Source organism: Amblyomma americanum, chromosome 7 (assembly GCF_052857255.1).
Source record: "Amblyomma americanum isolate KBUSLIRL-KWMA chromosome 7, ASM5285725v1, whole genome shotgun sequence".
Classification (NCBI taxonomy): Eukaryota; Metazoa; Arthropoda; class Arachnida; order Ixodida; family Ixodidae; genus Amblyomma; species Amblyomma americanum.
This window is the reverse complement of record NC_135503.1, coordinates 166,225,044-166,252,393: the sequence shown is the minus strand read 5'-3', so window position 1 is coordinate 166,252,393 and position 27,350 is coordinate 166,225,044. Positions and strand designations below refer to the sequence as shown.

General features: G+C 50.0%; 1 protein-coding gene across 14 annotated transcripts in view; it reads left to right on the top strand.

Moving 5' to 3' along the window:
- LOC144096750 (putative enoyl-CoA hydratase) overlaps positions 1 to 27,350 on the top strand; it is a 141,702-nt gene that overhangs the window by 58,556 nt on the left and 55,796 nt on the right. For 9 of the 14 annotated variants that reach the window (XM_077629617.1, XM_077629605.1, XM_077629603.1 and 6 more), the window contains 2 exons: positions 2,008 to 2,146; positions 13,750 to 13,902. In XM_077629617.1, the coding sequence (XP_077485743.1) occupies positions 2,008 to 2,146; positions 13,750 to 13,902 (292 nt within the window). The remainder of the gene's footprint in view (positions 1 to 2,007; positions 2,147 to 13,749; positions 13,903 to 27,350) is intronic. The other 5 variants (XM_077629604.1, XM_077629608.1, XM_077629611.1 and 2 more) reach the window with 2 other exon arrangements.

The following is a 27,350-nucleotide window of genomic DNA, read 5'->3' as shown; positions in this document are numbered from 1 at the left end:
GGACTGAGGGCCGAGGGTTAATTGGTTTGTTCATAGAAGATTGTGACGAAGTACTACATTACGGTGGCCAAATCCCGCTCTGGTGCTTGCGTTGTCTGTTCTTGTCACCGAGGTCAGGCCGCACCCCAGGCCTGGTTATGCAGTTCCATCAACACCAGGATCCAGTTCCATCAACACGGCACCAGGATTTGAACCCCAGTCCTCTTGCATGTGAAGTAGATGGTGCACCTCTGTGCCATCACTCTGCCTACAAAAAGAACATCAGAGAGGCCTCTATTACATGTATTGTTATTGTTGATAATTAAATTTCATGCACTTACACATAGTTTACACATGTTGATTAAAGTGGGAAGCACAATTGCTTTGTCCAAAGTGTCTAGCAGACAAAAGCCACTTGCTGGTGGTATGTGTTCTCCACTGCCGTGTGATGAAGCATTGGCTACTGTGCCTCCAGCATCGGAAGCCCGAACAAGAAAATTTATTGCTTCCCACAGGCAGCATATGTACACGGCCGTGCACTTCCAGTTTGAACACGGCTCCTGGCAGCCGGCGTTCCGCACAGCGCCTCTCTTGGGTGCCTAAGTAACTAGCATGCAGGCGCAGGGGACACCATAGGCATGACTTTTGCCCCGTTGTCTGCCACAGCGCGCCAGCACCGCTGAATTGAGCTCGCTGTGCGGTGAGGTCCACTTTTGCATTGAGCGCGCAAAGCGCCCGGGTGATTACTGTTTCCCACACAACAGCTTAGAAGCCCAGCATCTGCGCGTGCTTAAGAGCTGCATCCATGGTGGCAAAGGCTTTTCCTTATTTTTTCTTGCAATCAACATGTAATAAAAGGCTGATACGGAGAAAAACTTAGTTCAAATGTGAGTTCAAGCGATTTACTCAGAGGCCGCCTGCATTACTTAGCTGCAATATTTCATGATTTCATGCACTTCGTGCTCAGCGGCCAGAATAAACCGGCGACTCATGGGTGCTGTCATCCGCTCAAAGTGCCGCTCTGCAATGTGTTGATTGCAAGAAGAAATGATAAGGAAAAGCCTTTGGCACCACTGATGCAGCTCTCAAGCACGCGCAGGTGCTGGGCTTCTAAGCTGTTATGTGGGAAACAGTAATCCCCCGAGGCTTTGTGCACTCAATGCGAAAGTGAACTTCACCGCAATGCGAGTTCAATCCGGCGGTGCTAGCGCGCTGTGGCAGACGACGCAGCAAAAGTCATTCCTATGGTTTCCACTACGCCTGCACGCTAGTTACCCAGGCGCCCAAGAGAGGCTGGAGCGCCAGCTGCCGGGAGCCATGTTCAAACTAGAAGTGGACGACCGTGTACACATTCTGAGGTGCCACCCCTTGCTCTCAGCGCTATCTAGTGACAATGAAGCCAAACACAAGGTGCGACCACTTCAGTATTCTTGTTATTTGCCACTGCTTCTGCTCAAGCATCGCAGGTGCATCAAAAGACGAGGGACAGTGAACGAGATGGACACAGGCTGCTGGTGTAGGCTGAGCAGAGCCATTTCTCCCCCCTGCTAGGTTTTCCCCTCTTGATATGAGCTAGGGTTGCCCCTCTTTCTTCTGCAGCGCAGAGTTGTGCTTAGCTTAGTCCTCGAAAATAGGCCCACATGTGGTCGCTGCCCTAGTGGTTTGAATGAACTTTATTTCCTCGTCACAGCGAGTGGAGACTGGGACTAAAGGTACCAATGACCTGACGAAAGGTCCCAGCCCCCTACAGGGGTTTTGCCTTGTTGGCAAAGCTCACGGGTGCACTTGTAGCATACGATCCCAGCACCTTCGACTCAACACCTGAATACCTGTACATAAGCCAAGAATGCCTGTGAGATGCACTCCGCTCCTTCTTCTACTTGGGTGCCTCCTGTGCCCAGATCACCACGTATTGCATACTGGTTATTTCTCTTCAGTTATTTTAAGCATTATACCATGTGTGCTTGAGTCACGCAGAGAGTTATAAAAGTTAATGCCAGTGGCCCCGTCTTTCTTCTCTGCTTGCAGTGCATTCCGGAGACAAAGAAGCCCACAGTCGCCGCTGTGACTGGCTACGCGGTGGGCGCAGGCATGGAGCTGGCTCTGTGGTGCGACCTGCGAGTCGTCGATGAGACAGCTGTCATGGGACTCTTCGGTCGGCGCTTTGGTAACACTGCAATCCACCATTCTTCACCAGTTTGCTTTCAAATGTGATGTGGTCCCCATCATCACTTATCAGCCCACTTGATATCCGTTATCATCAGCAGCAGCACTATCAACCTGACTGCAGCCACTGCCAGACAAAAGCCTCTAGCATATTTCTCCGATAAACCCTGTCCTGTGCCACCTTATTCCTCATCCATCCCCCTTCCCTGCCCAAGCCCATTTCTTTATTTTGACTGGGATGTCATTAGCTGACGTTTGTTCCCTGACCCACTATGCTCTCATCCTGTCTCGCAACGTCACCTGTCATTTTCTCTTCCGTAATGCTCGACATTGTTTAAGGGTTTTAGCCCTTTTCTGTTAAACTGTTAAACTGTTAAATACTTTTCTCTTGAGGGATATTGGTAAACTGCCATTTGTGGTCTGAGAGTACATGACACGTATGCTCCACTCCATTCTTATTCTAGTTATTTCACTCTCGTGGTCCAGATCTGCACTTACTACCTGCCCTAAGTAGACTTATTTCCTTACCTCTTCTAGCACCTCACTACCAATAGTAAATTGCTGTTCCCTTCAGAGACTGTTTAACATTATTTTGGTTTTCTGCATGTTAATTTTTAGACCCACCATTCTGCTCTGCCTGTCTAACTTACTGATCATGCTTTGCACTTCATCTGCTGAGTAACTTAGCAAGGCAGTGTCATCAGCAAAAATCTCAGATTACTAAGGTATTCTCCATTAACTCTTATTCCCAATCCAGGTCTCGGAATACCTCCTGTAAACAGGCGGTGAATTGCATTGGCAAGACCATGTCCCTCTCCCTGATACACTTCCATAATGGAATTTCATTGCTGACTTTGTGGAGGACTGCGGCAGCTGTGCAGTCATTGTAGATGTCTTTCATAAAACTCATCTGCACCCCAATTCCATAATGCCTGCATGACTGCTGAGATTTCGACTGAGTCAAATGCTTTCTCGTAATCCTTGAAGGCTATATTGCCGCGCATCATTGTAGTTTGTTCATTCACACTCACAGCCACCGGCAGGCAGCTTTATCATTTTGTCATTTTGTTTGTGACATGAGATGCGACCAGACTAAGCTCGAATGGTCTTGGCTACGAACAAATGCTTCCACATCTTTCTAGATTGTTGTAGTTGCTTTTGGTTCCTTATCTCGAAGGTTCTTTTCCAGCTGTAAATTGAGTGTGGCCAAAACTGCAGGAAATCTGTGCGACAACCGGTGATCGCGCTTGCTGTTTTTGCCATCGCCGAGCCAGTCGGTCCATTTTGGGCACAGGTCAGCTCAGTAAACAGTTTTCTTTTAGAAGAGCGTTTCGCTCATCGGTCTAGGGACGGTCTTAGCTTCACAGCCTACCGGAAGCCTCCTCACACTGGCCGTTATCTTGGTTTTAGTTCGAACCATGGTCTCGCTCACAAGTTGTCAGTTGCATCACCACTAATGACACATGCCGCATGTGTATGCACTGATGAACGTGAGGCGCAGAGTGAGCTAAGAACGGTCCACCGTGAACTTGCCGGCAATAGCTGTCCAGGCCATTTTCTGACGCGAGCCGAGAAGCGTGTACGAGCCCCAAAGCACATATTCAAAGCCAAAGCAGCAATACCCTACGTTTCCAGAGTGAGCGAAGCACTTGCGCACGTTTTTTCGAAGTACAATCTGCGTGTCACGCATATTCCTTCAAGCAAACTTCGAAGCAAGTATATTAATGTGAAGGATCGCTTGCGTGACGATATGTATCCTGGGATGGTATACAGAATTCTATGCGCTGACTGCAACGACGTTTTCACAACACTTGCAAGAGTGCAAACGTGACGTGGCGAATGGCAATCAAGCATTGAACACTGTTTCTGAACACGCTAAAACAGATCATCATAATATCGACTGTCACAATGCCACCATCATAGCTAAAGAGAAAGATGTGCCATCAAGGCGGCTACTGGAATCATTGATCATTCAAGCAACCATTAACACAATGAATAGGACAAATGGAAATCTGCCGGCAGTTTACTTACGCTGATTACATCACATACTACACATACTTAAAGGACAACGAAATCTTGGCCACCTCAGTGAACAGGGAACCGGTATAGGCTTCGAAATGTCAATCATAACCTCGACATAGTCAGTGACCTTCAACATCATCAACCACAGTGACAGCATATGTAGGAGACATGAAGCGCCTTTTTCGACGCACCAATACTGACATGAAGGAATAGAAGAAGGTGGAGCTCTTGATGCGTGGTGCTTTTCGGTGGTCTTACCCGCAGTCCACCGAAGGCTGTTGCTGAATTCACCACCATTGAGAAAACCTTGGAGGCCTGCCATTTCCCCTGACAGCTCCAAGTGATCGCGACAACTCTCGGATGGCTCAGCATTCGGAAACAACCTGCGGGATGTTGTGCGCGAAATTGTACAGAAAGAGCTGCCTCGCCTGTTACCATCTTCCAACCAGCCTCAAGTACAGTTAAACCTCCATGTAACAAACTTCAATCTAACGAAATCCTCAATGTAACCAAGTATTACCGTTTTCATAACTTTGCGCCCATAGGAAGCCATGTACTGCTATCTTCAGTATTTATTTATTTATTTATTACTCACAGCGCCTTTGTCAAGGCATTACAGTGAGGGGGGGAAGAATAACACATTTAACTCTTCACAAATTTGCAGGTGCATTGCACTCGAAGCAATGCATAAAAAAAGAAAAGCATCAAAAGGTATAACAGGATCTCAAGAACGCGAGCAAAATACATAGAAAATATGGCAACATGATATCTAGCAGAGCAAATGCACAAGTAAATAAGGGCATGGTAGGCATGAAATGCGCAAGTGACAGCTATCTACACCGAGATTACCACCGAGAACAGCCAAAAAATAAGTGTCAGACAGGTTGTATCATTTGTAAAGCAGAATAAAACCTGTCACTGGAAGAAATATGTGCAGCAGCGGCAGGCAAGCAATTCAATTGCCGAATCGTTTTTGGGAAGGACGCTTAGTTGAATGCTACAGTGTTACCGTAAAAACCCGCGTATAATACGAACCCGAATATAATACGAGGTGAAATTTTAGAGACGCGAAATAGAAAAAAAATTTATCCGCGTATAATACGAGTGAGGTAAACCAGGTAAGCACGAAGAAAGGCATTTATTGCAATTGGACACCGCACTTCAATCGCTCTCATCCTCAACAGCGCTTTCTTCGGAGATTTCTTTGTCGGACAAATCTTCCCACAGGCACTCATCTTCTGTGCCATCGAGGGCGTTTGATATGCCACACTTTTTGAAAGACCGACGCACAAGGTCCGCAGGAATGCTCGCCCACGCATCCACAATCCACTTGCACTGCGTGGCTGGCGATGCCCGCTTCAGCCGCCCAGTCGGCGTCACTGCAGGCTCACCTGAGCGCATCCACTCAGCGTAGCACCGCTTGACCGCGTCCTTGAAAGGCTTGTTTACGCAAACGTCAAGTGGCTGCAGCTGGGAAGTCATTCCGCCTGGGATGACGAAAAGTTCAGTGCCGCAATCGCGTAACACTCTCTTGACCGAGTCGGCCAAATGGCAGCGAAACGCGTCCAGCACGAAGATCGACGGGAAGGACAATAGTGCACCGGGCCGCCTACACCACACGGACTTCACCCAGTCAAGGACAAGACCCTCGTTCATCCAACCTTTCTCGTGGCATCTCACGATAACATTCCTTCGCAGCTCCTCACCTTTCGGCATTGTTTTGCGTTTGAACACGACATAGGGTGGGAGCTTGTGGCCGTCTGCTGTGCACGATAGCATGACCGTAACCCGAGTCTTGTCGTTGCCGGTAGACCGGACGCAAACTTGTTTGGAACCCTTCTCGTGCACTGTGAGGGGTGATGGCATGTCCAGATAAACTGGCCTTTGGTCAGCGTTGCCTATTTGCCCTAGCTGAAAGTTCTTGGACTTCCGTAAAGAAATATTGTGGCGCTGAAAAGCCACCAGCAGCTCTTCAAACGATTCGGGCAGTTTTTGGGAAATCGACGTTCGCCGCCGTAACGAAAACCCAGCACGGCACATGTACCGGTATATCCAGTGCTTGCTCGCTTTGAAGGCGGTGCTTGGAATACCTGTTTCTCTAGCAAGCTCCCTAGCTTTTACCTGCATGAGCTCCACGCTCACAGGTAGATGTGCGGCTCGCTGTTCTCTTACGAACTCCGTCATGGCCAGTTCAATTTCTGGGTATGACCCATTCTTCGGGCCGCGAAAGCTTCTTCGCGTTCCGCTGCAGGCGAAAAGTGCTTTCTTTTGTCGCCGCCATCCGCGGATGCTTCCCTCGGTGACGCCGAACTGCCTCCCGGCCGCACTGTTGCCGATGTTCTCGGCAACTAAAATAGCCTTTCTCTTGAAAGCAGCCGAATACTGTTTTCGTGGCCCTGACATCGTGCTCCTCCACGGCAGAAAAAAAGAACCTTCCCTTCGCGAAGCGTGGTTTATGCGTCGGCGCGTACGCTGTCAGGAAGGCCACGCTAGCCCTAGCCACGCCGTCACGGGTAACGAAGCCAAGCCGTAGCCACAAATCAATAACAAAGCCAAGCCGTAACCACGCGGCAATAACGAAACCAAAACTTCGAGCAAAACTGAAATTTTTGTTCGGATCCGCAAATAATACGAGGCGGAAATTTGAGGTGCTAATAATAGGAAAAAACCTCGTACTATACGCGGGTTTTTACGGTACATCTGTATTCCCGAATTTTGTATTCGTGGTCCACACTTGCCGATCTGTGATGAGGGGGAAACCTTCAAATGAATAATATATTGCATGAAGTAGCTTTAAGGGAAACATCGTTCTGTGATGCTCAAGCGTGTTTCTTTTGTACTGGCCTGCCAAGCACGTACCGGGCTGCTAATGTCTGCAGCTTTTCCAGTTTGAGTTTATCTTTTAAAGTAGGAGGGTCTCACATCGTACATGCGTACTCTAGTATTGACCTGACATGCGATTTGCACAACTCATCCCGACTGTTTTGAGGAAATTCACGCTTATTATGTCTAAAAAAAACCAAGTCTCTAGCAGGCTTTAGGAACACTGTAGTCAGTGTGCCAACTCCGAGTAAAGAAGGAACGAAAAATACACCCAGATACTTATACTCTGTAACTTGTCTTATAGGCGTGTTGTGTATTTTGTATGGAAAATTCCCTGGAGCTTTTCTTCTAGGAAACTGCATGTATATCGCCGCACTGTTGTCCATTTACTGGTGCCGCCATGCGGTGCGATAGCACCTGCTGGTCTTCCTCGTCTTCCCCTGCTCGAGCATGGGTTGGCTGAGTGTGCCTGCCGTGCTAGTCCTGATGTGCCCAGTAGAACAACTGAGGATTGGGCGAGTTGATGGTGATCTATCATATTAAAAACCAGCGCTAAAAAACACAGACAGAGGACGAGACTAGACACACAGAAGGCACTGAACTTGGAACTGAATTTTCCGCTATGTCGACGATTTTTGGTACTAGGCAAATCTCCATTCCCCTGGATTTATTTCTCACGTTCTGGATGTTTTTTCCGCAATGGGTCAAGACTAGAGTTTACACACGAAGTTCCTCATCAAAGATCCTTGCAGTTTCTAGATTTGAAATTAACCTTTGATTCTGAGCATGTCTTTTGAGAGTACTCCTTTCAGAACAAGAAACCTTTGCTCAACTATGGTTCTTTCCATTCTAAACATGTGAAAACTGGTATTGTTAAGAACCGCATTGGTATGGCCTTGAAGAAATCTTGCCCCTATAGAATGGGATCCAGCCTCATCGCACAGGTCATCAGGTGCAAGGATGCAGGTTACTCGGAGGCTCTTATCGTGTCCTGTGCGGAAAAAGTGTCTAAAATGCTGAAGACATCCGGGCTCCCCTCACAACCCAGCTCTGGTCCAAAAGAAAGGAAGTTGGCGGTTATGCCGTACATTCACGCCCTGTCTCACCGGCTTAAAAGAGTAGGGGCCCGATACGGAGTAAGCTTGGTTTTTTTCTGCTCCCAATAAACTGGGAGAAGTAGGGGCTGCAGTACAGAGGAAACGTGAGGGGAAAATTAGTAAGAAACAATGCAATACTAAGCATGGGAACAAATATCTTACATGTAAGAAAGGCGTGGTGTATCTTATCCCTTTGTCTTGTAGGCGTTATATACATCGGCGAGACCAAGCGGTATATCAATGTAGCCTCGCAGAGCATGTCAATTCCGTCAACAGCAAAGAAAATAGAAATGCAGCACAACACTGCCTTGCATGTAATTGTTCTCCGTTTTTTGTTGATATGACAGTGCTGTTTGTACATGATGACCAGCACACAAGAGAGATCGCTGAGGCATTCCACATTCTCAGAAAGGGCGATGGATGCATGAGCAAAACCTCGATTAACTTGTTAAGCAGGGAAATGAGCTTGCTTCATTGTCGGTAGCGGGGTTGACGATAGCGCATGTGCCTCGGAAATATGTTTCATGTTCTTTTTTATTGGTTTTATTGCATGTGGGTGATTTCAGTACATCTGTGTTTGACAAGACGTCCTCACACGTGTGTGTGTATTGTATAAATTAACTCTTTACTATCGAATGAAATTCAGTTGTAAGTTCAGCGCCTTCTGTGTGTCTAGTCTCGTCCTTTTGTCTGTGTTTTGTAGCGCTGGTTTTTAATGTGATGGACTGATGTGCCCTTCTGCCCTTTCTGCCGGCTCTCGGTCACATTTTGGTGGAGTTGCTGGGTATTTTCCTGATGTATGAAGAAATCACGGGAGCCTCCAATGCCCAGCTACACACCGTGGACACGACACATGTCTACAAGGCAAGCCGCTGCTTGCGAGGCTTCGATCCCGAGTTCTGACTCCTGATGACACCACCCCGCGCAATGATGTTCGCTGCAGCAAGGCAGACCATCCAGAATGCCATCATTTACCCAACGCTGCTTCTCCATGTGCCTCGCAATCCCGCATCGTTGCATGGCGATCTAGTTGTGGTTTGGCCCCCAATCTGTGAGTGATAGAGCGGAGCGTGTGCCTAAGCGTGCATCAGGGCGCCTACATGATATGAATGCCGCCCAGCTTTCACTTACAGAGCCCATAGGCAGACGCAAATACGACGGCCATCAATGAGCGTGCCGCCACCTGCGCCATCTGGGATTGTACAGGTGCAGCCTTGGCAGCCTGCCAGGCCAGCTCATGGCGCCAAAATCATCCAAAATCGGCGCCTCTGCTTGAAGGGAGAGCACCTTGTTTATTGCGTTTATGGATGCCCAAAGAGGGCTGGAAAGGTCAGTGCTGGTGGCACACCCATCAGCTGTGAAGCCTGTTGCGCGCTTGACACCTGACAAACTCTTCTCACTCAATGTGCGCATGTGCAAAGCGTCACGCACTCGCATTTACGACGGGAAAACGTGAGGAGTGGGGTGGGCATTATTTCATTTCATTGGTTGGTAATTGGAGGACACTCTTCTTGCTCTTGCCAACATGGAGAAAGAAAGGAGTGTAAGGGGAAAGGAAGGCGGGGGCAGATGGCGTGGCCCACAGCGAGGCCATTGCCGCCGGCCACGAGGTCGCAGCAGCAAAATGTGTCGCCGTGTTGGCAATGTGCTCTGGACACTTACTAGAAAACGATGACAGCAAAACCAAAACTCAAGACAGGTGTGGCGTTCCCGTCACCCACAAGATGGTTGGCACAACAGACATACTGAGGTGGCTCGCGAGCTTGCAACATACGAAGCAAGATGCGCGTAATGCAGTTGCTGCTGGCAAAGAAAGGGAAGAAGGGCCACTTTAATCTCAAATACCTAATGGCTTTTCCCGTGAGTTATCCCAATGCATTTTTGGCGGATTCTTAACATGCTAGGAGACGAAATATGATGTAGCGAAATTTCAGTACCATGAAGTACACTGCCGATTTTACCATCTTCGTTAAATCGGGGTTTAACAGCAGCGACCCTTGGGGAAATTGTCCGCGAAGAAGTGCTGCAAGCGCTTGGCTCCCCGACATCAGGGCCTCCAGCTTCAGCTCTAGCCTTGACTTACACCACCGCAATACGCAGTCCTCGGTTCCAACTACACACCTTAAGACATCTTCAACGTGAACCAGCTGTTTCCGAACGCTCCCCCCCCCCGCCTGCCCAGCCGCAGGAAATGCGACGCCTGGCGGACTTCTATTGCAGTGAAGCTGGCCATATTCTTCATCACTGCCCGTACTGGCGTATCACTCTTGGTGGTTTTGCCATTGATGCATTCCAACCACGCTTCGGCCAAGACCACGAAAAATCGATGACTAGCTGTGTCGAGAGGGGCTTGTGCCTAACCACCTTTCCCACTCACCATCGGCATCAGCCTTTCGCTTCGCATCGCCACACTGCAGTTACGCTCCGGCTCTTCGCGGAAGGTCCCGCAGCCCTGCAGGGGAAACTAAAGAAAGCAATCTTTGGCGGGGACACCAGCGAAGCGACAGAGATCTTCCGCTGACCATGCCATATGAAGATGCCGACACCGCACACAAACACCAGCTTGACCACGATGCGATCCAACTTCGGAATGACGCTGCCACAAGGAAAAGCCCCAATGGCACTCCCTGCTTATGATTAACATGCCCGACGAAGCTGTGACCTGACGCCGAGGACGATATGCCATACTTAGAAGTGGCTGTCAACGGCCGCAAAGTTACTGCTCTAGTTGACACAGGAGCCAATTATTTGGTGAGGAAGGTCACGAATGCTTGGGATGGCCCACAAATCCGCACCACAGGAGGCCACCATCGTGACGATGCACAATGCGAGTGACCTATCCTGTCAGCTTTGTTATTAGAGGAGAGTTATTAGTGGCGTTCAGAGATAGAAATACTTTACGGATCATGAATACCTTCTTCTGCAAGCAAGAGAACAGGAAGTGGACCTGGAAGAGCCCCAATGGTGAGACTAAAAAATTATGGGAGCACTTTGGCAATCTAAAGTGCGGCAAGGCGAAAAGCCTTTGGCCTTGCCGACTGCAATTCTAGCTTCGTAGGTTCTCATACCAGTGGCACTCCCAAAGGCTTCTACCTTGCCGCACTTTCGATCTAGACAACGTTGTTGGCGTTTGCGGTCTGCTTCTCTGGCCTTCTTCTCTTCTTCTCTGGTGGTGACGTCCAGATGCCGCCACTAGCGCGCACCATTACCATGACGACCTTTGGTGTGACGACAGCTTCTCCTATCGCTATATCAATGCATTTGGTTGTTTTCTTTGTTTTTTTTTATAATTGGCTATAATTAACTAGTCACTCTACTGTCATCAAACTTGGTGTGGGGGTTACATTTTGTCCCATCTATGTGATGCTACCATTCGTTTTCTGCTATCCTGATTAGTTGCCACATTATTCGTGGAAGACAGCATTACACCGGACGAGCGAGTATGAGCCATTGAAGGCTTTCACCTTAAAATGAAATAGACTTCATCACTGCGCTCATCGTGGCATCATGCTGGATGTAGAGGCCATTGGAAAGGTTTGTTGTAGCAACCACAGAATGGTAAGGTCTTGAATTAGCTTTGACTTGAAAAGGGAACGGCAGAAATTAGTGAAGTGTAAGATGATGATGATGATGAGCGAGGTGCTAGATGTGGTAAGGGTATATGTCTACTTAGGGCAGGTAGTTACAGCTGATCCGGATCATGAGAGGGAAATAACTAAAAGGATATGAATGGGGCGGAGCGCATATGGGAGGTTCTCTCATATCATGAATGGCAGTTTACCAATATCCCTCAAGAGAATTGTGCAGCAGCTGTATCTTACCGGTACTCACCTAAGGGGCAGAAACGTGGAGGCTAACGAAAAGGGTTCAGCTTAAGGACAACGCAGCGAGCCATGGAAAGGAAAATGATTGGTACAACGTTAAGAGGCCGGAAGCGGGCAGAGTGGCTGAAGGAACAAACGCGGGTTAATGACATCCTAGTCAAAATCAAGAGCAAGAAATGGGCTTTGGCAGGGCATGTAATGCGAAGGCAAAATAACCGCTGGTCCTTAAGGCTAACAGAGTGGATTCCAAGAGAAGGCAAGTGTAGCAGGGGGCAGCAGAAAGTTAGGTGGGCAAATGAGATTAAGAAGTTTGCGGGCATACGGTGGGCGCAGCTGGCAAAGGATAGGTTGAATTGGAGAGACATGAAAGAGGCCTTTGTCCTGCAGTGGGCATAGTCAGGCTGATGATGATGAACCTTGTAGTCTTTTAGGACATGTGCAGAAAGTTTTATCATAATTTGCCCACCCGCCGCTGTGGCTCAGTGGGTGCGGCGCTCTGTTGCTGACCCGAAAGACGCGCGTTCGATCTCGACCCCGGCAGTCAAATTTCTACGGACACAAAATTCTAGAGGCCTGTGTACTGTGCGATGTCAGTGCGCATTAAAGAACAGGTGGTCGAAATTTCTGGAGCCCTTCACTACAGCCTCCCTCATAGCCTGAGTTGCTTTGGGACGTTAAGTCCCCATAAATCATAATCATAATTTGCCCACCTTTTTGAAGCCTTAATTTAAAGAAAAAAGTGCACAAGTTATGTTAGTAAATACGGTATATCCTTATTGTTGGGGAATCCCCCGCCTGGTTGTCGTCTGTCGTCCGCTACACCAGGATGGCCGAATCCTGTTTTGACGAGGGATTGCCTTTTGTCTTCGTTTTGCAAGAGTGCCAGTGTAGTGTAGCTCTAGTTCTTGGCTAGCTTGCACTCTCGGAATTGGAAGTGCAGCTGGGCTGCAGCTATATGGCGGCCCAGATGTGTAGGTCGGAGAAGATTTGACCGTAGTTTAATGAAATGATGACCGTGGCGTCAGAGTTGTAAACCTAAGCCATCAAGTCTAATCCCATGAGCAGCATATTTCAGCGCATATTTGTAAATCATCTGTGCGTGCAACATGCGACGACTTTTTTGTTTAAAATGACGATTTTCTGGGGCTGGTTCATGGCAGCACTTATTGAGTTTTGCTGCTTGAAAATTCTTAACATGATTCGAGATTTTGGGGGCTGTTGATGTCGACAGTACGCAGCTGGCTGTTATTTGCAAGCTAGCAGACGACTAGGCCTGCACTTGAGCTGATGCTGCACACTCGCAGCACCGTCGCAGAACTTGACAGAACAGTGCAGCCAAATCAAAAGACTTCATGGGTCCTCTTAATCTGTCTGCTACTGCTTTTTTGCTGGATGAGGCTTCTGACCCATAGGTGAGAACTGCAAGATGCAACCTCTTGAGGAATACTGTTAAGCTGCTATTCATAACTGGTCTCTGAGGCTATGAGGCAGCATTACTACTTTAGTTTTATTCATATTAATTCCTAGTCCTACCGCTCTAGTCAGCACAAAAGCTTCAACATAGACACTCTCTCTGTGAATAAACGCACCAAAAAACGCAGATGCTGATTGATTGATTGGGACATATTTTCCTGCTAGTTTCACTCTGAAATGTCATGTCGCTTGATCGGTTTTTGTGGTTTCTTTTCTTTCAAATTTAGAATGAGGATCTCCACTCTTTGGTCGATGTTTACTCCTTTCAGCACATTGGTGCCAAGTAGTTAGAGAAAGGTGGGAGTGAACGTGGCTTGGCTGCTGCTGTACCTAAAGAAAGGGGATGGGATTTGCATTCTGTCCAGCAGGAGTGCCACTGATGGCTGGAGGTTCAGCACGCCTTCCTGCCTTGATTGGCCTCTCGCGGGCATTGGACCTCATCCTGACTGGCCGGCCAGTCTCTGCAAAGGAGGCCCACGAGATCGGCCTCGCCAACCGCGTTGTCTCCTGTGGCACTGGTGAGATTGCATCTGTAATAATCAATTTATGTACATCTTACCTATGCATCTTTTTCAATAAAACCGTTTCGGTTGCACTTGCACCACTACCATTTGCCATAGCTGACTTTGCTGAGTCACCTTGTCGCTTGCTTGTGGTGCATTTCATTGTCATCGTCATTAAAACACTGCAATTTTTCAATACAGGCCGACTTTCAGCACAATTATATTCGTGCTACTGGTCATGACAGTCTTTTTCTGGCTCTCCAACACAAATCATTAGTAGTCAGTTTTCATGGTGTACTTGCAATAGAAATGAATAGTGCAAACAAAAAACTGGATGGCACAATTAAGCTCTGCCTTATGCTATGACGGGGTAGTGTTAATTTGTTAATGCTCATATGTGCGGAATTCGTCATTCTCTACTTTACATTCATAGTCCTCATGCCTCTCCTGGCGCAGTGGTGCAGCGGCAGGTGGCTCTTTCAAACGCTGCCACCGGTAGGGCTGGTGAGACCCAGGTTGTTCTCCCTCAGCGACCACTTGTGATCGATTGCAGTAGAACCCCCTATAGTAAAGTGACTCGGACCAGCAAAAATCTTTACTATATTAGGTTCTGTACTATGTAACGGGGGCTTAGGTCAGCACTCAGGCGGCGGTGACACAGTCTCTCCAGGTCAGCAGGCTGTCGCTCTCAGTGATGGCAGTGCGTCTAGGCTAATGCCCTTCTTCTTCACAACGGCCCCGGGGAGAAAAGGCGCCATCCTGGAGACTCATGGTACTGACAACACAACCGGGTCGTGGTATGGCTTGAGTCGTTTGACATCCACAGTCTCGCGACCACGTCGGCGGAGATAGGAAGACTGCGTGAGGGGCTCAGTAATGTAGTTGACAGAGGATATGCCCTCCAGAACGTGGTAGGGGCCATTATACTTCAAAAGAAGTTTCTTTGAGAGGTCGGGAGCGATGGAAAGGATTCACAGCCAGACGAGTGAACTGGGTGGGAAATCCGGATCAAGCTGACTATCATGGTGGTGTTTCTGGTGCCCCCGAGTGTCTGCCTTGAGCGACCGTGCAATCTGGTGGCAGTCTTCTGCGTGCTGGGCAGCTTCAGAAACAGTTGTACGCTCGGATGAGGCAGGACGGTATGGGAGAGCTGTGTCGATGGGAGTGGATGGATGCAGAAAAAGTGGGGAGAAACCGGTCGTGGACTCGGTAGCAGTGTTGTAGGTGTGTATTTACACGACTGTAATCGACTCGAATGCAAGTCGACCCCCCCCCCCCCCCCCAAATAACATTTCCGAAAAATAAAAACTTCCGAGGTTGTTTGAGCTTGTCCTTGAATAGTTGAAGGCGATAGCATTATCGTGGTCGCATTATCGTGGTCGCATTGTCGTGGTCGCATTGTCGTGGTCGCATTGTCGTGGTCGCATTGTCGTGGTCGCATTGTCGTGGTCGCATTGTCGTGGTCGCATTGTCGTGGTCGCATTGTCGTGCTCGCATTGTCGTGGTCGCATTCTCGTGGTCGCATTGTTGTGGTCGCATTATCGTGGTCGCATTATCGTGGTGTCGCATTATCGCGGTCGCATTATCGCGGTCACTGCTGCGGTCCCACAGCACGTTGTTCTAACGTCATCGTCCAGCGAAATCCCGCACTTCGTAAACAGCCACATCACGACATCGCGTGGAACAGCTAGAAATTTTCCTCGCTGCAGCTGACACACCTGTATCACCCGTTGCGAACGTCGAACTTGCAGCCCGGCGCGTGGCTGTTCATTTCATCGGCGTAAAAAATGGCAGCCACCTTGAATGTAGCCGTGAACGAGGGCCGGTCTCTTGCTCAACCTGGAGCACAAATGATGACTGACGAAGCATTACGTTAAAAACTTGTGAAACGCAGGCCGGCAGTAGTGATATGCGTCGGAGCCAAAGAGAAACAATGCGTGAATGGCGTTGGCTTTTCCGTCGACTACCGACACTCCCCGGCACCGCTGCCATTCCAAGTGGGGGTGCCGCCTCGATCGGAACAGCGGCCCTTCCATCAACTATCAACGCTCCCTTGAGTGCCGAGCGCGCATTTGAAAGTAAAAAGAAAATTTGTTGGTCTCTTGCGCTTCCCGTAGAACGTGATTTCATTATCGGGTCGCCGCCGCTTATCAGCAACCGCAGTCAGCAGCCACGTGTAGGGTGCCAGATTGCTGCTTATCGATAGCCGTCATCGGCCGCCGCCCACGCGCGCACGGGGAGAGTATGCTAGTTCTGCGCAATGACATAGCAGCTGCTCAAGGCCAGCACCAAGAGCGATGTGACGGAGCCGCGCAGCAAAAATGCAACCACGCTGTAGCATGTCCAATACCTCGTCTGTCTCCCCTTTACTTATGGTGTGGAACAGCGGCCCTTCCATCAACTATCAACGCTCCCTTGAGCGCCGAGCGCGCATTTGAAAGTAAAAAAAAACTTATTGGATGCTTGAGCTTCCCTTAGAATGCGGATGCGTTATTGGGCCGTCGCCGCTTATCAGCAACTGCAGTCAGCAGCCACTTGTGGTGTGCCAGTTTGCTGCTTATCGATAGTCGCCATCGGCCGCTGCCCGCGCTCACGGGGATGGTATGCCAGTTTCGCGCGTTGACTTAGCAGCTGCTCAAGGCCAGCACCAAGAGCGATGCGACGGAGCCGCGCAGCAAAAATGCAACCACGCTGTAGCATGTCCGATATCTCGTTTGTCTCCCCTTTTCTTATGGTGCGGAACAGCGGCCCTTCCATCAGCTATCAACGCTCCCTTGAGTGCCGAGCGCGCATTTGAAAGTAAAAAAAAACTGATTGGACGCTTGAGCTTCCCTTAGAATGCGGATGCGTTATTGGGCCGCCGCCGCTTATCAGCAACTGCAGTTAGCAGCTACATGTGGTGTGCCAGTTTGCTGCTTATCGATAGCCGCCATCCACCGCCGTCAGCCGCCCGTGCTCACGGGGGTGGTATGCCAGTTCCGCGCGTTGACTTAGCAGCTGCTCAAGGTCAGCACCAAGAGCGTTGCGACGGAGCCACGCAGCAAAAATGCAGCCACACTGTAGCATGCTTGATATCTCGTTTGTCTCGCCTTTACTTATAGTGCGATGTTTTCGTTTCGATTGCAAGTCGACCTCCCCCGACTTCGGATTTTCAAATTTTAAATAATAGGTCGACTTACAATCGTGTAAATGCGGTACGCAATATAGGGCAGAACGAGGTCCCATTTCGTGTGGTTGGCAGCAATGTACCCAGAGTGCGATTAAATCGTTCAGTTAGACCATTTGTTTGCGGATGGTAGGCTCTACAAGTCAGATGAATTATATTGCACTCGGCGAGAAGAGCTTTAATGACAGCAGACAAGAAGACGTGTCCTCTGTCACTGAGGAGTTAACGAGGAGCACCGTGGCGAAGTATAAAGCGCTGTAAAATGAAGGACACCACTTCACAAGTTGTAGCAGCTGGGAGCGCGGCGGTTTCTGCATACCAGGTCAGATGGTCAATGGCAACAATGACCCAGTGGTTGCCAGAGCAGTGGTATACAGCAGAGGGCTGTATAATTTTGTGCCAACAAAGTCGTAGGTGCGAGGCGGACAATGTAGTGGCTGAAACTCTCCAGCAGCGTGATGAAGCAGTTGCTTACGGCGTTGGCAGGACTGGCAGGAGTGGACATACTTCAGGATAAGTTATACATGCCACGCCAGTACTACTGGAGAGGAATTCGAGTGTACGACTTGAATACTCCCGTGTGGCTGCATTTCGGGCTAGTGTGGGAACAGGCGTAGATTTGGGACCGGAGATGTCGGGGAAAGACGAGGAGCCATTTCCGTCCATCGGAGTTATAGTTGCGCCGATAAAGCAGATCATCACGAATTGCAAAATATGAAGCTTGGCGACGCAGGGCGCGGGATGCTGGAACCGCAGATGGGTAGGAGAGAAAGTCAAGAAGAGAGGCAATCCATTGATCTTTACGCTGTTCGGAAGGCATGTCGCAGGTGGTGAGCGAAGGCGCAGCAGATTCGAAGGTGGAGAGGCTGGCAAGCTCGGCTGGTAGTGGGGAGCGGGACAGGGCATCAGCATCCTGATGCTTGCGGCTCGACCAGCAGACGACACGTATGTTATATTCTTGTAGATGGAGAGCCCATCAAGCCAGGCGACTGGAAGGATCTTTTAGTGAATAGAGCCAACATAGGGCACGGTGGTCGGTGATCACGTCAAAAGGACAGTCATAGAGATAAGGTCGAAACTTGCCAAGGGCCCAGAAAATGTCCAAGCACTTTTCCCATCCCGGAGTAGTTGGATTCGGCTTTCGTGAGGGCATGGCTGGTGTAAGCAACCACATTTTCCTCGAATTCAGACTTGCGTTGGGCGAGCACAGCCTCGAGGCCAATGCCACTGGCATCCGTGTGCACTTCGGTTGGGGCTTGCGGGTCGAAGTGACGCAAGATGGGTGGTGCTGTGAGGAGACATTGAAAATAAGAACAGAGGCCTAGGAAGCTGTCCAGTTCCTTAATGCAAGAAGGTTTTGGAAACACAGTCACAGCACTAAGTTTGGCAGTGTTGGGGCGGACACCCTTTTTAGACGCAATGTGGCCTAAAATTGTTAGTTCACGAGCAGCGACACTTTTTTAGGTTCAGCTGAAGGCCGGCGTCTGTAAGGCAGGTAAAGACGTGCTTCAGCCGGGACAGATGAGTCGCAAAATCGGGCGAAAAGATCACGATGTTGTTGAGATAAGAGGCACGACTTCCACTTCAGGCCGCACAGAATGGCGCTCGAAAGTAGCCGGAGCATTACAGAGGCCAAAAGGCATGACGTTAAACTCATACAGGCCATCAGGGGTCACAAATGCGGTTTTAGGGCGATCGTCGGCTGCCATGGGGACCTGCCAGTACCCAGAGCATAAATCGAGAGAAGAGAAAGAAGAGTTCCAAGGGTAGAAAACTTAGTAGCGGAAAAAAAAAGGCAGGGACACAGAAAGATGACACCACACAGCGCTTTCTGTGTCCGTCTTTTTTTTTTTTTTGCAGTACGTTTTCTACCCTTGAAATGAACTAGCAAGCCCAAGTGTCTACCCTTCTGAGAAGAGTTCCGCTCCCTGAAGGCAGTCCAGAGCATCATAAATGCGGGGAAGAGGGTGAACATCCTTTCGCTTGATCTTATTCAAGCGGTGGTAATCAACGGAGGAACGAAGAGCCATGTTTCTTCTTCACGAGTACCATGGGTGAGGCATGGTGTCAACCTGTTCCGTTCTCAAATAACTTTGCGCTCACTGGCGGAGATATGATATGGGCGCTGATGCACAGGGGCATGGTCACCGGTGTCGATGTGGTGGGCGACAGTCAACGTTCGCGTCAAAGCAGGTGGTGTGGATCGAAGGAAAAACAAAATTGATGAAGCAGTGCGAGACGTTGAATGCGTTGAGGTGCAGGGAGAGAGGCGTCGATGGAGGGAAGGAAAACGTCTGGAAGCGAAGTGTAGAGTACAGGAACCAGCGGGCTGAGGGCATCTACGTTGAGAGATGGCGAATTGTCAGTCTCATCGCAATAGAAAATTAAACCAATGATCAGGACGGTACGGAGCTACTCACCGCGACGCACTGCGGAAGCATATGTAAGTGGATTGGTCATGAACAGCACGGTAAGGCCAGCTGAGAGGGTGAGGACGGCATGAGGTATGGGCAGGTACTTCAGCACAGAAAGAGGGGCGATGGTGTAAAAGGTTGTTGCCATCGCGAACAAGGTCACAAGTGATGGGCACAAGAACGGAAGAGCAGGCATGTAGGCCAGTGTCTTCGGCAACGCCGGCTTTGGCAGAAGCAGCAGAAGGGGCACTGTGCGATGAGGAATCGCTGAGCCCAAAGAACTCGCGTTCAGCACGAGCACAATCGATGACTGCGTTATGGTGACAGGAAGTCCCAACCCAAGATTATTTCATGAGAAAGGTTGGCAAAATTATGAATTCAATCACGTAGAGGATCTCCTGAATAACGACGCGAGCCATGCACGTCGCTAACGGCGCAATCGCCTGCCCACTTGCGCTGCGCAGCGAGAGTCCAGAAAGTGGGGTCGTCACTTTTCGCAAGGAGCGGCAAAAGGTGGCTGCCATTTCAGAAACAGCAGCACCGGTGTCGACAAGCGCCAGAACAGAAGCACCCTCTACGGAAGCGGCGATCAGATTTGGGGGAGGTAATTGAGGCCTTGGACATTTGATTGGCTTGTGGCGGGCGCAGTTCTCGCCTCAGGAAGTGCGGCATACAGTTCTCCTCTTGCAAAAGATCTGGGCACCGACGCATGGGAGAAAGGGAGCGGCGACTACGAGAAGGTGAGTGCTGGGTGGAGAAGGTAGTGCGATCAGGTGAAAGAGGGCGACTCTGTGGTGGCTCGGCTGACGGTGAGTATTCACTGCGAGGAGGCCAGTAGCCGGCAACTTGGGAGGTTGGCATGGAGTGTGCGACAGCTGACAAGAGAAAAACCATTCTGGCAACGCGTGTCCACCGCACTGAATGATTGGGAGTATTCATGGCGCGCATGGCTTGTGCAGCAACGCGGCTAGCAGCTCGCCTGACGCGGTGTAGCCTGCCATTGAGGCACGTGAAATCTGCGAAGCGGGGACAGTGGCCAGGTTAGCGAAGAATAGAGGAAGATGGGACAACGCATGCGCTGCCGGTGCCAGCCGAAGCTCAGAATGCAAAAACATAGAAAAATGCACCGGCGCGTTTTCTTTCTGCGAGCAGCGCACCCCTCAGGAACGTTAATAATGTACTGCTCCACCAAGGCTCTCTACCATATGCTCCCTACTTTCTTCTCTGCTGTGATGCAGCTGCCATGGCAGTACTTGTTTTTAAGTTCCTGTCCCATTGCCTATACTTCGTCTCACAAGATGTTTGCAGCACTACGGAAGGTAGAGCTCTCTCGTCCAATCAGGGCTGCAGAAACGCAGAAAATAGTCCCTCGAATATTTGAGGAGTGTATGACTATTAATCAAAACAATAAGCATTGCAACTAAAAACATGATTTGGACAGGTATATTTAAATGGTAGGGAGTGTTTCAATCACTGGTGAAATTACCAGACAAAGCCTGTACGGACACAGCTCTGCGGAGGCCTGCTGCGAGGTAGTGATGCGGCGCCACTTTCCAACATGGCGTCGGACGAGTCTGTTGTGTCTCCTGTGTGCTCTACACCGACAGTGCGCTGTTTCCCCAAGCAGGCGAAGCAGGTGGCTTTAAATGTTCTTGAAGCGCTTCGCGTCGAGTGCGGGGGCAGTTGGAGTACAAATGCGCTCATCAAGAGGACGGCAAAACTCACGCAGGTGAGCGAGCGAACGCTTTACAAGTGGACAACGGAGACGTTGAACGCGGGCCGAGTGTTGTCACCGAAGAAGCGTGCTGGCGGAAGAGGCCGCGAGCGGACGAAGAAGCTGGACGATTTTGACCTGAGCGTGTTGCGAAGGGTGGTACACACCTTTTTCCAGAGAGGGGAAATTCCAACTATCGCGAAGGTGGTTGCGCATTTCGATGAGGACGAAACGCTACCGACCGTGTCCGCAGCGACAATGCAGAGGATGTTGAAGAAACTTGGCTTCCGATATAAGAAGCGCTCTCGGAATGCGATGTTAATCGAAGCGACGCACATTGTGCAGTGTCGCCGCCGGTACCTGCGCCAGATAGCGGAGCTGCGACGCCAGGGTAGGCCTATTTTCTTCACCGACGAAACGTGGGTTAACGCCGGCCACACGCGAAGTCGAGTGTGGACTGACTGCACCATCCAATCTGCACACCAAGCGCATCGATCCGGACTGTCGACTGGTCTACAAAACCCCAGTGGCAAAGGTGGCAGGCTTATTGTGACGCATTGCGGTAGTGAGCAAGGTTTTGTCGAAGGCGCAGCGGAAGTTTTCCGAGCGAAGAAAAACTCGGGCGATTACCACGAGGAAATGAACGGGGAACACTACGAAAACTGGTTCTCCAGGAGACTTCTCCCACTACTACCACCTGGCAGCGTTATAGTGATGGACAACGCGCCATATCATTCTGTGAAGCAGGATAAAGTGCCGCAGATGAGTAGCCTCAAAAAGGACATACAGGCTTGGCTGTCCGGAAAAGGTGTCGCGTGTAGCAGCGGCATGGTGAAGGCCGAGCTCATGCAGCTTGTCAGCAATGTGAACACAGGTGGGGAGCAATACCATGTCGACTGCATTGCTAAAGCTGCTGGCCATCTCGTTGTGCGCCTGCCACCGTACCACTGCCAACTGAACCCGATAGTGCTTGTCTGGAGCGACGTCAAGGGTTTCGTGGCCAGCCAAAACAAGACGTTTAAGCTCCAAGACGTCGAGCCTCTGGTTTGGCAAGGCATCACGCAAGTGACTGTTGAGAAATGGAAGAATTACGTGCAGCATATTATCAGTGAGGAAGATGTGATGAGAAAACTGGACCACATCATCGACGATGTTGTTGACCAGGGACCGGCCATTGTTGTCAACCTGGAGGACGACACAACCAGCAGTGCTGAATTCAGTTGTTATGAGGACGATGAGATGATCGAACCCGTTTAACGTGCTTTGCCTCTCGCGCAGCACATGGGCTTGTTTTGCATTTCGCCACCATCGACACTCGGCTGCCTCGGCACGCTGGAGTAAATAAATTTATATGCACATGACACGATTACTGAAATTTACTGCGACGCGACAACAGAGGAACTGATGAGAACAGTACCCTGGTTGTCTCACATATATCGGTGGACACCCGAACCGCGCAGTAAAGGAAGGGATAAAGGAGGGAGGGAAAGAAGAAAGACAATATCTCGGTGGACACCCGAACCGCATCGTAAAGGAAGAGATAAAGGAGGGAAAGAAGCGAGAGAAAACTGAAAATTGAAAGTTGGATTTTGAGGAAAGGCGCGGCGCTGCACAGTGGAACACCTGTGGCTCGGTGCTACTATAAATAGAGGTAGAAAGAAGCCACCTGGACATCAGGTGGATCGAGCCACAGGCGCGTAGGAACACACTAATGTAGTGCGCGCCATCCTGATTGGACGAGAGAGCTGTACCTTTCGTAGTGCTGCAAACATCTTGTGAGACGGAGTATAGTTGGGCATCATGGTGGGTGGAGGGCAGACCGATGTGACCTTTTTTTTTTTCAATAAAAACAAGTACCATACCATTCACAATGAACAAAAAGAAAAGCCATCTAGACCAATATTCCCCTTTCCAGTCTCAAAAGTTCTGACAGCTTCCTTGGGCCCTAAGTACAACGTGACCAAGTAATCTTGCAGGCGCAATGCCCAATGACCAAGCTGGCCTGCAGGGTCTTTCAGAGAAGAGAGCCAGCAGAGCACATGGTGGTCCATTTTCAAAAATAACAGCGCGAAAAACAGGGACGAAGGGCACAGCGCTTGTCCTGTGTTTTTCTACCCTTCGTCCCCGTTTTTCGCGCTGTTATTTTTGAAAATGTATCACCAACTCGCCCGCCTAGCTAGCATGCTGGTCGTTTTTAACTGTAAGAGGGCAGCCGTATAAATAGGGAGGAATTTCCCAACTGGCCACACAAGGGCTAAGCACTCTCATTCTTTAATGGAGTAATTGCGCTCTTCGGAAGAGTGGAGGCGGCTGGCATAGGCGTTGACATGGTCGTGACCAGATTGCCGCAGAGAGAGCACATCGCCGATGACGCAGCCACTGGTGTCAGTATGGACTTCGGTGGGGGCTGCCACATTGAAGTGCGCCAACACTGGCATGGGGGTCAGCTTGAAGATCAAAGTGGAAAGGCATGTTATTGGTACGGTCCCCAGAAGAAGGTGGCGTCTTTCTTCAAAAGGTCAGTCAGGGGGCGGGGCAAGTTCGGAGAGACCTTGAATGAACCGACAGAAGTAGGAGCAGAGCCCCAAGAAGCTCAGGACGTCGTTGCAAGGGGCTCGTGGAAGGGGAAAGTCTTTCACAGCCCGGATCTTATTGGGATTAGTGTGAACCCCCGTTAAGTCAACGCCATGTCCCAAAATGGTGATCTGACATAGCACAAAATGGCACTTCAAAGAGTTGAGCTGCAGGCCAGCACGACAAAAGAGCGGTGAAAGGGTCTGGGAAAGGTCAGCGAGGTGGGACGAAAAAGTGGGTGAAAATACAACACACATCGTCTAGATAACACAGGCACGGGGTCCACTTTAAAACCTTGCAAAAGGGTGTCCATCATGCGTTCGAACATGGCTGGTGCCTTGCATAAGCCAAAAGGCATCACTTTAAACTGATAAAGCCCATCAGGGGTCACGATCCTGCTCATCTAAGGCAATCTGGCAGTAGCCGGATCGCAGATCCATTCAGGAGAATATGGCACCGTGCAGACAGTCAAGAGCATCGTCAATACTTGGCAGGGTGTACACGCCCTTTTTAGTAATCTTATTAAGGTGACGATAATCAATGCAAAAGTGCCATGAGCCGTCCTTTTTCTCACAAGTACCACTGGAGAGGGCCAGGGACTGTGGGAGTGTTCGATGATGTTCTTACCATTTTTGTAACCTCGGCATTGATGACCTTGTACTCAGCGTGGGAGACACGGTAGGGGTGGCGGTGTCACTGCAGTGTGTCACGGCGAGCGTTTGGCCCAGTGCGGTGTGGTTCAGGTCAAAAATATTGGAAAAGGATTGTAGAAGTTCATGAAGCTGGGAAGTTTGGTCGGGATGGAGATCGGTGGGCATCGTGGTCGTGAATGCATCCGACGACAGAGGGGAGGACTGGAGCGAGCCTGCTGGGTAACGAACAAGAGTGGCGTCCAACGCAGCCACATGGCACAAGGCGAGGAGGGACAGCGTAGTGATGCATATGCGTGCCGGAAGCACGTGGGAGAAGCCCAAACAGAGTGTTGGCTTTGATGGTGGCGATGGTATGGGGCAGGGCAACGTTGTGGGTCAGTACGAGGTCAAGGATGGACGCATCGAGAATTGGACTGGATGGTGTCAGTGCAACGAAATAGGAGGCTTGGGAGGGCAAGTGGGCATCTTCGAGGCAGAGCAATCGGCGATGAGCCGATGGGTTCAGGACCGAGTTGGGGAAGCTCGAGGTGGAGGACACCCGGCGAGCAGTCAATGAGAGCGGAGAGGTCAAAAAAATTCCAAACTGAGGATGAGATCATGGGCACGTGTGGTCAAAACTGAATTGAACCGGGGTGCTTTAGCCTGCAATCGTCACGTGAGCGGTACACAGACCATTGACAGCATGCATGGCACAATCCGTCACGCGCACACGGGACGTTGCTAGTATGAGAACTTTGCGAAGGCGACGGCGGAGGTCAGCACTCATCACAGATATATACCGGTGTCAATGAGGGCACGCACAGGGACACCATCGGCTGTGACGTCCAGTAGGTTTGATCGGGTGGTCAGTAGAGGGTTTGTGGTCTGAGTTGTTGATGCAGCGTCACCTCCGGGAGCTGCATCAATTAGTTTTCCCAATGGGAGGGGCGGTAGGAAGCAGCAGTCGAAAGACGAGGCGACTGCGGTGAGTGAGAGTGGTGGACTAGCAGTGAAGGCGAGCGGGAGGACGTGGAGGTTGAACGGCGGCCGCAGACGTCTCGAACGGGCTTTGAGGCGAGAAGTGGCAAGAAGGGTTTGGACGGTAGTAGGAGGAAAAGGTGTCGCGGGGGGATGAAGTCCATGGCCTGCCGCAGTGGCGAGCTATGTGGCCGATGAGAGAGCATTGGAAGCAGATGGGGCGGTCGTGTGCCGTGCGCCACTCATTTGGAATGCGGTAACGCCAGGGTGAGTAATATATGTGGGACGGAAACTGGCGGGAGGTGGCTTCTGTGTGACCGAGCTTCCATTGGCGCACACCGCCGGTGGGGGTTTCAGATGGGCGATCTTGCCGCACGACGGCCTGAATAAGCGACGCTGCGGGCAAGGTGGTATCTGGGGTGGTCGATGACGGTACCATAGGTGCTAGGGTCTCAAGTTCACGTCGAACAATACGTGTGACTGTGTTGGTGACGGGAGGAGAGCCCGAGGGCATTTGGGATGGAAGTCGCAGCTCCTCACAAGATTATGTCGCGGCTGTGTTCGGAAGTTGGCAAAACTGTTGAGGAATGCAATGGCTCATCACCTGCTCAAATCGATGGCACTTCTTGATGATGGTGTCAACAGTACAATCTTTACAGACGAGCAAATGAAAAGCATCATCAGTGATACCTTTCAGCATGTGGCCCACTTTGTCGGACTCGCTCATGGTGGTGTCGACTTTGTGGTAAGGAGGCAGTATGTCCTGTATATCATCATCATCATCATCATAAGCCTTACTACACCCACTGCAGGGCAAAGGCCTCTCCCATGTCTCTCCAATTAACCCTATCCTTAGCCAGCTGCATCCACCCTTTGCCTGCAAACTTCTTAATCTCATCCGCCCATCTAACATTCTGCCGCCCCCTGCTACGCTTACTTTCTCTTGGAACCCACTCTGTTACCCTTAAAGACCAGCGGTTATCTTGTCTTCGCATTACATGCCCTGCCCAAGCCCATTTCTTTCTCTTGATTTCGACTAGGATGTCATTAACCCGTGTTTGTTCCCTCACCCACTCTGCCCGCTTCCGATCTCTTAACGTTACACCTATCATTTTTCTTTCCATGGCTCGCTGCGTTGTCCTTAACTTAAGCTGAACTCTTTTAGTTAGCCTCCACGTTTCTGCCCCGTAGGTGAGTACCGGTAAGATTATGCTGTTGTACTTTCCTCTTGAGGGAAATTGGTAAACTGCCACTCATGATCTGCGAGAATTTGCCATATGCGCTCCACCCCATTCTTATCCTTCTAGTTATCTCCCTCTCATGATCCGGATCAGCTGTCACTACCTGCCCTAAGTAGACGTATTCCGGCACAATTTCTAGGCTCTCGCTGCCAATTGTGAACTGTTGTTCCCTTGCTAGGCTGTTGAACATTACCTTGGTTTTCTGCATGTTAATTTTTAGACCCATCGATCTGCTCTGCCTGTCTAACTCGTTGATCATGATTTGCAGTTCACCTCCTGAGTGACTCAGCAAGGCAATGTCATCAGCAAATCTCAGATTATTTAGGTATTCTCCATTTATTCTTATTCCCAACTGTTCCCAATTCAGGCCTCGAAATACCTCCTGCAAACATGCGGTGAACAGCATTGGCGAGATCGTGTCTCCTTGCCTGACGCCCTTCCTTATTGGAATTTTATTGCTGACTTTATGGAGGACTATAGTAGCTGTGCAGTTGCTATATATATCTTCCAGTATTTTGACATAAGGCTCTTCTACCCCCTGATTACGCAATGCCTGTATGACTGCTGAGGTTTCCACTGAGTCGAATGCTTTCTCGTAATCAATGAAAGCTATATACAGAGGTTGATTATATTCTGCGCATTTCTCTATCACCTGATTGATAGTGTGAATATGATCTATTGTGGAATATCCTTTACGAAAGCCTGCCTGATCATTTGGTTGATTAAAGTCTAACGTGGCCCTCA